This window comes from Aythya marila, assembly GCF_965140915.1.
Source record: "Aythya marila genome assembly, chromosome: 33".
NCBI classification, from domain to species: Eukaryota; Metazoa; Chordata; class Aves; order Anseriformes; family Anatidae; genus Aythya; species Aythya marila.
The window spans coordinates 1,139,715-1,149,836 of NC_139074.1; the positions used below are offsets into that span (position 1 = coordinate 1,139,715).

The 10,122-nt window shown below is 57.1% G+C and overlaps 3 protein-coding genes across 6 annotated transcripts in view; 1 reads left to right on the forward strand and 2 right to left on the reverse strand.

The window, feature by feature from the left end:
* Positions 1 to 51: 51 nt before the first annotated feature.
* Positions 52 to 5,356, reverse strand: MGAT1 (alpha-1,3-mannosyl-glycoprotein 2-beta-N-acetylglucosaminyltransferase). Of its 4 annotated transcripts, XM_082781898.1 has the most exons (3): positions 5,310 to 5,356; positions 4,389 to 4,547; positions 52 to 1,552 (listed from the first exon to the last, which is right to left on the reverse strand). In XM_082781898.1, the coding sequence occupies exon 3, from the start codon at positions 1,512 to 1,514 to the stop codon at positions 174 to 176; it is 1,341 nt and encodes a 446-aa protein (XP_082638024.1). In that variant the 5' UTR covers positions 1,515 to 1,552; positions 4,389 to 4,547; positions 5,310 to 5,356; the 3' UTR covers positions 52 to 173. The 4 variants fall into 4 exon arrangements, with proteins under 4 accessions (XP_082638024.1, XP_082638023.1, XP_082638026.1 ...); XM_082781897.1 differs by lacking the exon at positions 5,310 to 5,356 and having other exon boundaries at positions 4,389 to 5,019; XM_082781900.1 differs by lacking the exons at positions 4,389 to 4,547; positions 5,310 to 5,356 and adding an exon at positions 3,592 to 3,725.
* An 826-nt stretch (positions 5,357 to 6,182) lies between these two features.
* On the forward strand, positions 6,183 to 8,758 carry POLR1H (RNA polymerase I subunit H). Its single transcript, XM_082781944.1, has 5 exons — positions 6,183 to 6,224; positions 7,148 to 7,282; positions 7,379 to 7,479; positions 8,347 to 8,456; positions 8,598 to 8,758. Exons 2-5 carry the CDS (start codon positions 7,150 to 7,152, stop codon positions 8,620 to 8,622), a joined length of 369 nt encoding a protein of 122 aa, XP_082638070.1. The 5' UTR covers positions 6,183 to 6,224; positions 7,148 to 7,149; the 3' UTR covers positions 8,623 to 8,758.
* A 900-nt stretch (positions 8,759 to 9,658) lies between these two features.
* Positions 9,659 to 10,122, reverse strand: part of LOC309889273 (E3 ubiquitin-protein ligase TRIM39-like) — a gene marked incomplete at its 3' end in the record, with an annotated part of 8,826 nt that continues 8,362 nt past the window's right edge. Inside the window, exon 6 of the mRNA XM_082782038.1 lies at positions 9,659 to 9,699. Within this exon, the coding sequence (XP_082638164.1) occupies positions 9,659 to 9,699 (41 nt within the window). The remainder of the gene's footprint in view (positions 9,700 to 10,122) is intronic.

Genomic DNA, 10,122 nt, shown 5'->3' on the forward strand with positions numbered 1-10,122 from the left:
AAACCCCCGCGGATTCGGCTGCGGGGATGTTTTTCCCCCAAACCCCCCCCCCCCCAAAAAAAAAAAAATAAAACCCCGCGCGGCTAAAACCTCCCCCGGCTGGAAGAAAACGCGCGAAAAAAAAACGCAATTTGGGGGAAATCAACCCGAAAAAAAGATGATAAACGCAGCTGCTAACTCCAGCTGGGGTCGTAGCCCGTCCAGTCCGAGGGGGGCGCGAGGTAAACGCGGCGGCCGCGGTAGACGAAGCTGACGATGCCGCGGTAGCCGGCGCGGGGCACGCCGGATTTGAGGTCGTCCATGAGCCCCAAGGCTTTGGCGAAGGCTTTGAAGGAGTCGCGGCCGGTGTACTGCACTCGGACGGCGCCCAGCTCGCGGCGTTGGTTGCCCTGCAGCTCCTCCACCCGCACCTCGGGCGCCGCGTAGACGCGGGGCAGGAAGGAGCGTTCGTACTCCTCCTTTTTGAGGTAGGAGAGGTCCAGGCGGGTGAAAGGCACGAAGCGGTCGTTGAGCTTGATGAATTTCAGGTACTGGTCGAAAAACTGCCCGTGGCTCACCCCTTTGCGGCCGAAAGTCATGGTGCGGGATACCTCGGGGCGGATGCAGGAGCGGCCCCGCCGTTGCTCGGGTTGCCTCATCCAATCGTCCCAAAAAGCCCGCGGCCACTTGGGTTCCAGCTCGTCCCACAGCTCGGCGAGGAGCAGCCAGCCCAAACCGGGGAAGAAATCGGTGCGGTAAAGCAGCTCGGCCTGCCCGGCGTCCACCATCTGCTCCTTGCCGTTGTCGTTCCACGCCGAGACGCACCAGAGGCTGCGGTCGGAGAGGAGGAGGGGAAAAGCGGCTTGGAAATACTCGAAAAAATCGGGGGCCACTTCCAAATCGTCCTCCACCACGATGGCGGCGCGGTAGCGGAAGGTGCGGAAGATTTGCCCCAAAGCCCAGCGGTAATGCCGGGCGATTTTATAATAGCCTTGGAATTTTCGGTGCTCGGCGGGGACGGGGATGTCCCCGAGCTCGGGTTGACGGATGTGAGCCACGGCGTCGCCGTAGGAGGCGATGACCCGCGCCGTTTCGGCGTGCCCGCAGTCCTGGCTGACGATGACGGGGAAACGTTGGGCCGAGGGCCGGTAGCGGAGGAGTTTATCCAGGCAGCGCCGCACCGTGCTGCGGTCGCAAGCCATCACCAGCACCGGCAGCACCGTGGCGTCGCCCTCGGGTGCCACCGGGGGCGGGGAGGGAGTTTGGGGGGGTTTTTGGGGGGCCCGGCGGCGGCCCCAGAGCCCGCTGTAGCGGTGGATTTGGCGCAGGAGCTCTTTTTGGCGTTCCAGCTCGGTTTCGGCATCCTGCGCCAGGCGGATCACCTCCTCCGTCAGCCGGCCCCGCTCGGCCGAGGAAGAGGAGGAGGAGGAAGAAGCCGAGGAGGGCGGGCGGCTCCAGAGGAAGAGGAGGAGGAGGCCGTTCCAGGCGACGAAGAGCGCCGCCCCCCACAGCACCAGGCTGCTCTTCTTCAGCATCCTTCACCCGCACCGCCGCTCACTCCGCCGCCATGGACCTGCGGGGGGACACAGGAAGGGTTAGAGAGCCCCAAAAGGCCGCCCTAATTCAGGAAATCCCATAAAAAGAGGGGAAAAATTGTTTTAGGGGGACATGGGGAACCAGGAAAAACTCACTCTGCCACCATGGACCTGCAGGGGGACATGAACAAGGGGTTAGGGAGCCCCAAAAGGCTGCCCCTATTTGGGAAATCCCATAAAAAGGGGGGAAAAATTATTTTTTTTTGGGAAAAAGGCATCAGGAAAAGCTCATTCTGCTGCTACAGACCTGCGGGGGGACACAGGAGGGGTTAGAGAGCCCCAAAAGGCCGTCCTAATTCAGGAAATCCCATAAAAAGGGGGGAAAAAATGTTTTAGGGGGACATGGGGAACCAGGAAAAGGTCACTCTGCCACCATGGACCTGCAGGGGGACATGAACGAGGGGTTAGGGAGCCCCAAAAGGCAACCCTAATTCAGGAAATCCCATAAAAAGGGGGGAAAAAGTATTTTTTTGGGGGAAAAAGGCATCAGGAAAAGCTCATTCTGCTGCTACAGACCTGCGGGGGGACACAGGAGGGGTTAGAGAGCCCCAAAAGGCCGTCCTAATTCAGGAAATCCCATAAAAAGGGGGGAAAAAATGTTTTAGGGGGACACGAGGCACCAGGAAAAGCTCACTCTGCCACCATGGACCCGCAGGGGGACACATACAAGAGGGTTTCGAGCCCCTAAAGCACACCCCAATTAAGAAAACTCCATAAAAAGGGGGGAAAAGTGATTTTCGGGGGGGAAAAGGGACTGGGAAAAGCTCATTCTACCACCATGGACCTGCAGGCGGACACGCACGAGGGGTTTCGAGCCCCAAAAGCCCACCCCAATGCAGGAAACCCCATAAAAAGGGGGGAAAAAGTGGTTTTAGGGAGACATAAGGTACCAGGAAAAGCTCACTCCGCCACCACAGACTTGGAAAAGGGATTAGCGAGCCCCAAAAGCCCACCCCAATGCAGGCAGCCCCATAAAAAGGGGGAAAAAGTGATTTTAGGGGGGCACGAGGCAGCGGGAAAAGCTCAGTCCCCCAAAAAAAGCCCCTTTTAGGACCCCCCCCCCCGCGCCACGAGGGCAGCACCCGGGCAGAGGAAACCCCGAGAGGAAGCGAAACGCCCGCGGCCCCAACTCACCCGGGAGCCTCCCCCGAGAGACGTGGCACCGAGGGCGAAGAAAAACCCCAAAAGAAAGTCTAAATTGATGAAAAAAGGGGAAAAAAAAAAAGGTCGAAATCCCCAGCACGGGGCTGAGTTGCCTCTCGGGGGAAGAGGGGCAGAGTCCGCCGGCGTGAAACATTAACCCGACGGGGCCGGGAAGGGAATGGAAGCGATTTGGGGTCAAAAAAGGGGGGAAAAGGATTAAAAAACCCTAAAAGCGAAGCCCCAGAAGGTTGCCGGGGGCCGGATCCTGCACGAGTTTTACTCACCCGGCTCCTGCCGGCGGAGGGAACACGTCAGCAAGGGGAGGAAAGGGGCGGAGAGGGGGGAAAAGGGGAAAAAAAAACAAAAAAAAAAAATAAAAAAGGGAGATAAAGGATTGCTCAACCCCATACGGGGAGGGAGGGCGGCTCGGCTGGGCCCCGGCAGCTCAAGGGTTAACGGCGCGGGGCCGGAAAAGAGGGGGAAAAAGGGAAAAAGGGTTAAAAAAAAAATAAAATAAAGGGAGGTGTGAGCAGGGGGAGGGGGAAGCAGCGGGGCTCTGGGTCGCGTCCCGATCCCAAAAGGAGGGGTTGGGGTCAGCAAAACGCCCCCCTTGGGCTGAAAAAGGGGGAAAAGGGTTAAAAAAAGGGTGATTTTGGGATTTTTTTTAGCTTATTTGGGGAGTTTTTAGCTTATTTGGGGAGTTTTTAGCTTATTTGGGGAGTTTTTAGCTTATTTGGGGAGTTTTTAGCTTATTCGGGGAGTTTTTTAGCTTATTTGGGGAGTTTTTTAGCTTATTTGGGGTCCCTGTGCAGGTAAAAGCAGCCCCGGGGGATGGGGATTAACCCCCAGCAGGGTTTTAGGGTCGCAGCCGTACCTGTAGGGGCAAAAGCAGGCGGTGGCACTCGCAGCCAGTCCCCAAATCTCCTTTTTTTGGCCTCAAAAAGGGGCCGGGGAGGACGAGGGGACGAGGTGTCGGCGCTGAGTAAGCGGAGCCGGGGATTTTCCCTGCCCTTGCGCCCGGGGAAGGGGGATTAGGGCCAGCGGGATCCCGCCCGCACCAAGAGCACACAAAACTCCTTCTGCCACCCCCAAATTCTTCGTTTTTTTACCCAAAACGGGCTCCTCTTTTCATCCGAGAAGGGAACGAGGCACCGCGGAGTCCCAGCAGAGAGAAACTTCCCGGGACAGCCCGAGGAAGTGGCATCAATTATCGTTAGGATCAGGAAATCCCAAAGATTCCCCTTTTTCCCCCCTCGTTTTTCCCATTCCTTTCTGTTTCGCTTCAAAAACGGGTAAAAACAAAGCGATTTCCGCCAAATTTGGGCAAAACAGTGATATTCACCCCATTTTTTTTTTGCTCGTCCAGGCTCTTCACGCAGAGCCTGAAGTCGGAGTTCTATAAGGACACAAGAAGCATCCCATAAAAAACCCAAATCCCCAAAAAACTCGTTTAATACTACATTTAATAATTAAAATTAATTATTAATTTGCATTATCTTGGTGGCATAACTTTCTCACGAGGTTCCTGAGGGCGGTGTGCCAAAAATCCGCCCCCGTTTCCTAAAAATCCCATTTTTTTTCCCCGTTTTCCAGGGGATTAAACGCATTTTGGGATGGAAAAGCGAGGAAAATAGTTCATTTTGGGGGAAAATATTAAAATTTGGCGCTTACCTGGCTGCGGGGCCAGGGGGAGGGGGGTCGCTGGGGTCCCCCCCCCCCCTTTTCAGGGCCCCCCAAGGGCTCGATCCCTCGGGGTTTTGGGGTGAGGGCTCGGTGTGGGGTCGGCCGGGAGCTGTGGGTCCTGCTGCCTCTGTCCGGCCGTAGCAAGCTCTGAAAAGTGGAAAAAAAAGGGAGAAAAGTTAAAAAATTGGGTTATTTTCACGCAGGAGCCACCCTCGAGCCCTTCTTCCTCCTGTCGCCCAAATCCCTTGGGTATGGGGCGGCCCCAAAATGTCCCTATGGGGTAAATCAGCCCCAAAATATTCCTATGAGGTAATAAATTTGCCCAAAAATGTCCCAATTGGGTAAAAAATTGGCCCCAAAATGTCCCCATTGGGGTAAATCGGCCCCCTATGGGATAATAAATTGGGCCCAAAATGTCCCTATGGGATAAAATGGCCCCAAAATGCCCCCCAGTATCCCCATAGGGAAAAAAAAGCATAAAAGAAGGGGAAAAAGGGAAAAGGGTGAAAAAAGAGGGGAAAAGGGGAAAGAAAAAGGAAATAAACAGGAAAATGGGGAGGAAAAGGGGAAAAGGAGCCCCCCTAAATGCCCATAGGGAATAAAAGAGACGTCCCCAACCCCATATAGGGAACAGGGGAGGGCTCCTGGTATTAAAAATAGGGAAAAAAGAAGGAAATAGGGAAAAAATAGGGAAAAATGATGAAAAAAAGGGGAAAATGATGAAAAAAAGGAAAAAAGGAGGGAAATAAGGAGGAAAAAGGAGGGAAAAAAGGTAAAAGGGCCCCTCCGAGCTCCTATAGGGTACAGGGGAGCCCCCCGGCCCTATAGGGCCCGTTATGGGGGGGTCCCGGCCCCCCTCAGCCCCCCCCCGGGCCCGGCCCCCCCCCGCCCCGGGCCCCGCTCCGGTACCGCGGCGCCTCCCGGCAGCGGCCGCCACTTCCGGTCCGCCGCGCCGGAAGCGACGCCATGGCAACGGCGAGGCCACGCCCCCAACCCTAAGCCCCGCCCCTAGCACTAAACCCCGCCCTCATCCATCAAGCCACGCCCCCAGCGCTGCCCCGCTCCCCCCTCCCTCCTAAAAACAGCCTTTAAATCCCGTTTTCTCATGAAATCGACCCAAAATTTCACCTCAGGCCCGCGTCGCGCCGCGGAGCGCAGCCACCGACGCCCCCAGCGCGGTCACGGGTTCGGTTTTTGCCCTCAGTTTGGGTAAATTTAGCCAATTTGGATCCAAAAATGGTGAAAATGAGCGATTTGGGGAGTTTTTAAAGTTTTTTATCCCATTTCACCGCTCCTCATCCCTCCTGCCGCTGAGCTCAGTGGTTATTAACTAATTACGGGCTAATTAATCAACGGAACACCGCATTTTCAGCGCTTCATAATGAAAATCCTCCATAATCAGCACCAGCGCAATCTGCATTTACCCAATAAAACAAAAATCAACTCTAAAACATTAATTTTTGGGCCACAAGCTGCGATTTTGGTCCATTTGGGTGGGGAAAACAGCATTTAGAGGCTGCTTCCCCCATCAACCCCCAGGGCTTCCTGCAGAAAACCCGCCCTAACCGCTGTAACTCCCTTCCCACCGCCACTATTAAATAATAATTAATCATTTAATAAATAAATGTAATTAATTATGGGAATTAAGGCGTTTTGGGGGCTGTTATTTTGACGGGAAACACGCGTTTTGCTGGCAAAGTCCGGCAGGGGGCTCCCGCCGCGCCTCGCCGCCGCCATTTTGTAGCAGGAGGTGAGGGACCGGAAGTGACGTAGGGGAAGGGGGCGGGGCGAGGCGAGGCGGCCGCTCTAGGCGGCGTGGAGGAGGTTGGACTTGTCTGCTCCGGGCGGTGGGGGGCTATGGGGGGGCTTATAGGGGATGGGGGGGATTTGGGGGTAAATGGGGGAGATTTGGGGCACTGGGAGGGGTGATTGGGGGCAGTAGGGGAGGGTTGGGGGTGATTTAGGGTGGTATGGGGTAATGGGGGGTCAGTAGGGGGGTGATTGGGGGCACTGGGGGGGTGATTTGGGGTAATTGGGGGCAATGGGGGGGCTATTTGGGGCAATGGGGAGGGATTGGGGGCAATGGGGGGTGGATTTGGGGTGATTGGGGGCAATGAGGGGCAATGGGTGGGTGATTTGGGGGCAATTGGGGGTGATTTGGGATGATTGGGGGCACTGGGGGGGCTATTTGGGGCAGTGGGGGGTGATTGGGGGGTAATTGGGGTGGATTTGGGGTGATTGGGGGTAATGGGGGGGCAATAGGGGGGTGTTTTGGGGTGATTAGGGCCAACTGGTGGGGGCTATTTGGGCTAATGGGGGGCTGATTTGGGGCAACGGGGGGTCACTGGGGTCAATTTAGGGTGATGGGGGCAATTGGGGGGGGATTTGGGGGCAATAAGGGGTAATGGGGGGGATTTGGGGGCAATTAGGGGTAGTGGGGGGGTCATTCAGGGATATTTTGGGGGGATTGGGGGCAATCGGAGGGTGATTAGGGCTGATTGGGGGGGGATTTGGGGCGATTTGGGGCAACGAGGATTATTTGGGGCAGTTTGGGGGGGATTTGGGGTAACTGGGAGGGGATTTGGGGCAATTTGGGACGATTTAGGGCAATAGGGAGGAATTGGGGGAATATGGATTGGAAACACGCCTCAGAAAGGATTTGGGGCGCCGTGCCTAACGAGGCCGAAAGACGAGGACATGGGGGGCACGGAGGCGACCCTATAACCCCCCCCGCGTCCCCAAAAAAGCCATGGAGCCCCCCCCCTCGTCGTGCTTCCAATCCTGCCTGGATTTCTGCCCCGAATGCGGCTCCATCCTGCCCCGACCCGGCCCCCTCAGCACCGTCCTCTGCCCCCGCTGCGCCTTCGCCCTCGACATCGCCGGTGGGGGTTTTTTTTGGGGGTGGGGGGGCACCTAGAAACCCCCCCCGATCCCAAAAAAAAACCCCGACCCTATATTTTTGCCCCTTTTTGGGGTAGATTTTGAGGGCCGGGCCGTGCGAAGCGCCCTGGAGTTCAACCGCCTGCAGGCCGGGGGGGGGCGAGGCCCCGAGCCTGCCCCCCAAGCCGAGGGGCCGGTGGTGAGTGGGGGCACCCCAAAACCTTCCCCCCCCCGCCCCAAAAAAAACCCCACAACCTGAAATCCCTTTAGGGCGGCTGGAAACCCCCCCAGAACGCGATCCTCAGCCCCAAATTCCATTGGGATGGGTTTTAAACCCCCCCATTTTGGGCCCCAACCCCAAAATCCTATTTTTATGGGTATAACCCCCCCCACATTGAGACCCCCCACCCCAAAATCCCCTTTTATGGGTATAACCCCCCCCCATTTTGGGACCTGCACCCCAAAATCCCCTTTTATGGGCATAAAGCCCCCCCAAAGTGGCATCCCCACCCCAAAATCCCCTTCTAATGGGTATAAACCCCCCCCACTTCACCACCCCCACCCCAAAATCCCCCCCCAATCCTTTTAATCCCCCCCATTTTGGGCCCCCCCCCCCCAAAATCCCCTTTTTATGGGTATAAACCCCCCCCAAATTGAGACCCTCACCCCCAAATCCCGCTGGGATCCCTTTAACCCCCCCCATTTTGGGCCCCCCCACCACAAAATCCCCTTTTTATGTGTATAAACCCCCCCCATTTTGGGACCTGCACCCCAAAATCCCCTTTTTATGTGTATAAACCCCCCCAAATTGAGACCCTCACCCCCAAATCCCCCCCCAATCCCTTTAACCCCCCCCCATTTTGCCCCCCCCACCCCAAAATCCCTTTTTATTCCTACAACCCCCCCATTTCACCCCCCCCCACCCCATAAACCCCCCCCCCAGAACGTAACCACATCCCCATAACCCCCCCCCCGGGTGGGCTTCAAACCCTTCCGGGATCCCAATTCGGGGGTGTCACACCCTCAAAACCCCCCCAAATTTTTTTTTTGGGGTGGGGGGGTCCAGGTGGAGCGGCGCTGCCCCCGCTGCGGCCATGAGGGGATGGCCTACCACACCCGCCAGATGCGCTCGGCCGACGAGGGCCAAACCGTCTTCTACACCTGCACCCGCTGCCGGTGAGACCCCCCCCCCCCCCAAAAAAAAATCAACCCCAACACATCGGGGACACCCCCTAAAAAAGCGGGGACCCCCCCCAAAAAAAACGGGGGCCCCAAAAAAAGGTTCCCTCCGTAACCGCCCCCCTCTTCTCTCTGCAGGTTTCAGGAGAAGGAGGATTCGTGACGGGGATATTTGCCCCCCCTCCGTGAATATTTGCCCCCCCATGTCGATATTTGCCCCCCCCCCTTCGTTATTTGCCCCTTTTGTGGTGTTATTTGCCCCCCACCCCTCCCTGTATGGGGAATAAAAGCCCCCATGGGGCTGTTTTTAGGGTTGTTGTGTGTGTCTTAATTGCCCCCCCCGCCCCATAATGCCCCCCCCAGGTCATAAACTGCCCCCTTCACCCCTATTTACCCCCGAAATTGCCCCCTTACCCCATATTTACCCCCCCAAGCCCCTTAATTGCCCCTTTTACCCCCCCCAGCCCTACACCAGCCCCCAAACCTCTTTAATTGCCCCCTGAGCTGCCCCCCCAGTCCACCAACTGCCCCTTTGCCCCTATTTGCCCCCCTAAGCCCCTTAATTGCCCCTTGGACACTTGAATTGCCCCCCATGCCCCCTATTTACCCCCCCAATCCCCTTAATTGCCCCCAAACCCCCTTAATTTCCAAAAAAAACCACATTAATTGCCCCCCATTCCCTTAATTTCCCCCAAAAATAACATTAATTGCCCCCCATTCCCTTAATTACCCCCTCACCCCCTTAATTACCTCCCTCACCCCCTTAATTGTCCCTCCACTCCTTTAATTGCCCCCTCCCTAAACGGTATCTGCCCCTTTAAGACCCGCTCCCCCATAAAGCGCCGCGCATGCGCACTCCGCGCCGTACGGCGGAAGCGCCCCTAGTGGGGGACCCCATTAAGCGCCGGCCCGACCGGAAGTGCTCTCAGGGGGACCAATTGAAGCGCCGCGCCGCGGGCTCGGTACCGGGGCGGGGGGGGCGCAACCGGAAGCGGAAGCGGCGAGGCCTCGGCCCCGCCCTTCCGGGCCCGTGACGGGGCCTCGGCGGCGGCGGCGGCCCCCGGGGGCCGGGCTGGGGCCATGGCGGAGACGGCGGAAAGCGGCGGCTGCGGCACCGCCACCGTCACCCAGACCGGCACCGCCGAGCCGGTGAGGGCCTTAATTAACCGGGAAAGGGGTTAATTAACCCGGGTGGGGGCTTAATTATTGGAGAGGGGGGGCTTGAAGTACCGGGATGGGCCTTAATTACCGGGGGAGGGGGGTATGAATAACGGGGAGGGCCTTAATTAACCGGGAAGGGGGTTAATTAACCCGGGGGGGCCTTAATTACCAGGGGAGGGGGCTTTAATTACCGGGGGAGGGGGGTATAAATAACGGGAAGGGCCTTAATTAACCCGGGGGGGGCTTAATTAACCGGGGGGAGGCTTAATTATTGGAGAGGGGGCTTTAATTAATGGGAGGGGCCTTAATTACCGGGGGAGGGGGGTATAAATAACGGGGAGGGCCTTAATTACCAGAGGTGGGGGGCTTAATTAACCCAGGGTGGGATTAATTAGCCGGGGGGGGCTTAATTACTGGAGAAGGGAGCTTTAATTAATCGGGGGGGCTTTAATTACCGGAGGGGGGGGGATTTTATTAACCGGGGGGGGCTTAATTACCGGGG

Bases quoted from the DNA above. Each gene is read 5' to 3' on its own strand.
- MGAT1 (XM_082781898.1), bottom strand. From the start codon at position 1,514: ATGCTGAAGAAGAGCAGCCTGGTGCTGTGGGGGGCGGCGCTCTTCGTC.
- POLR1H (XM_082781944.1), top strand. From the start codon at position 7,150: ATGGAGCCCCCCCCCTCGTCGTGCTTCCAATCCTGCCTGGATTTCTGC. The intron at 7,283-7,378 runs GTGGGGGTTTTT...TTTTTGGGGTAG, and splicing joins CTTCGCCCTCGACATCGCCG to ATTTTGAGGGCCGGGCCGTG. The intron at 7,480-8,346 runs GTGAGTGGGGGC...GGGGGGGTCCAG, and splicing joins CCCAAGCCGAGGGGCCGGTG to GTGGAGCGGCGCTGCCCCCG.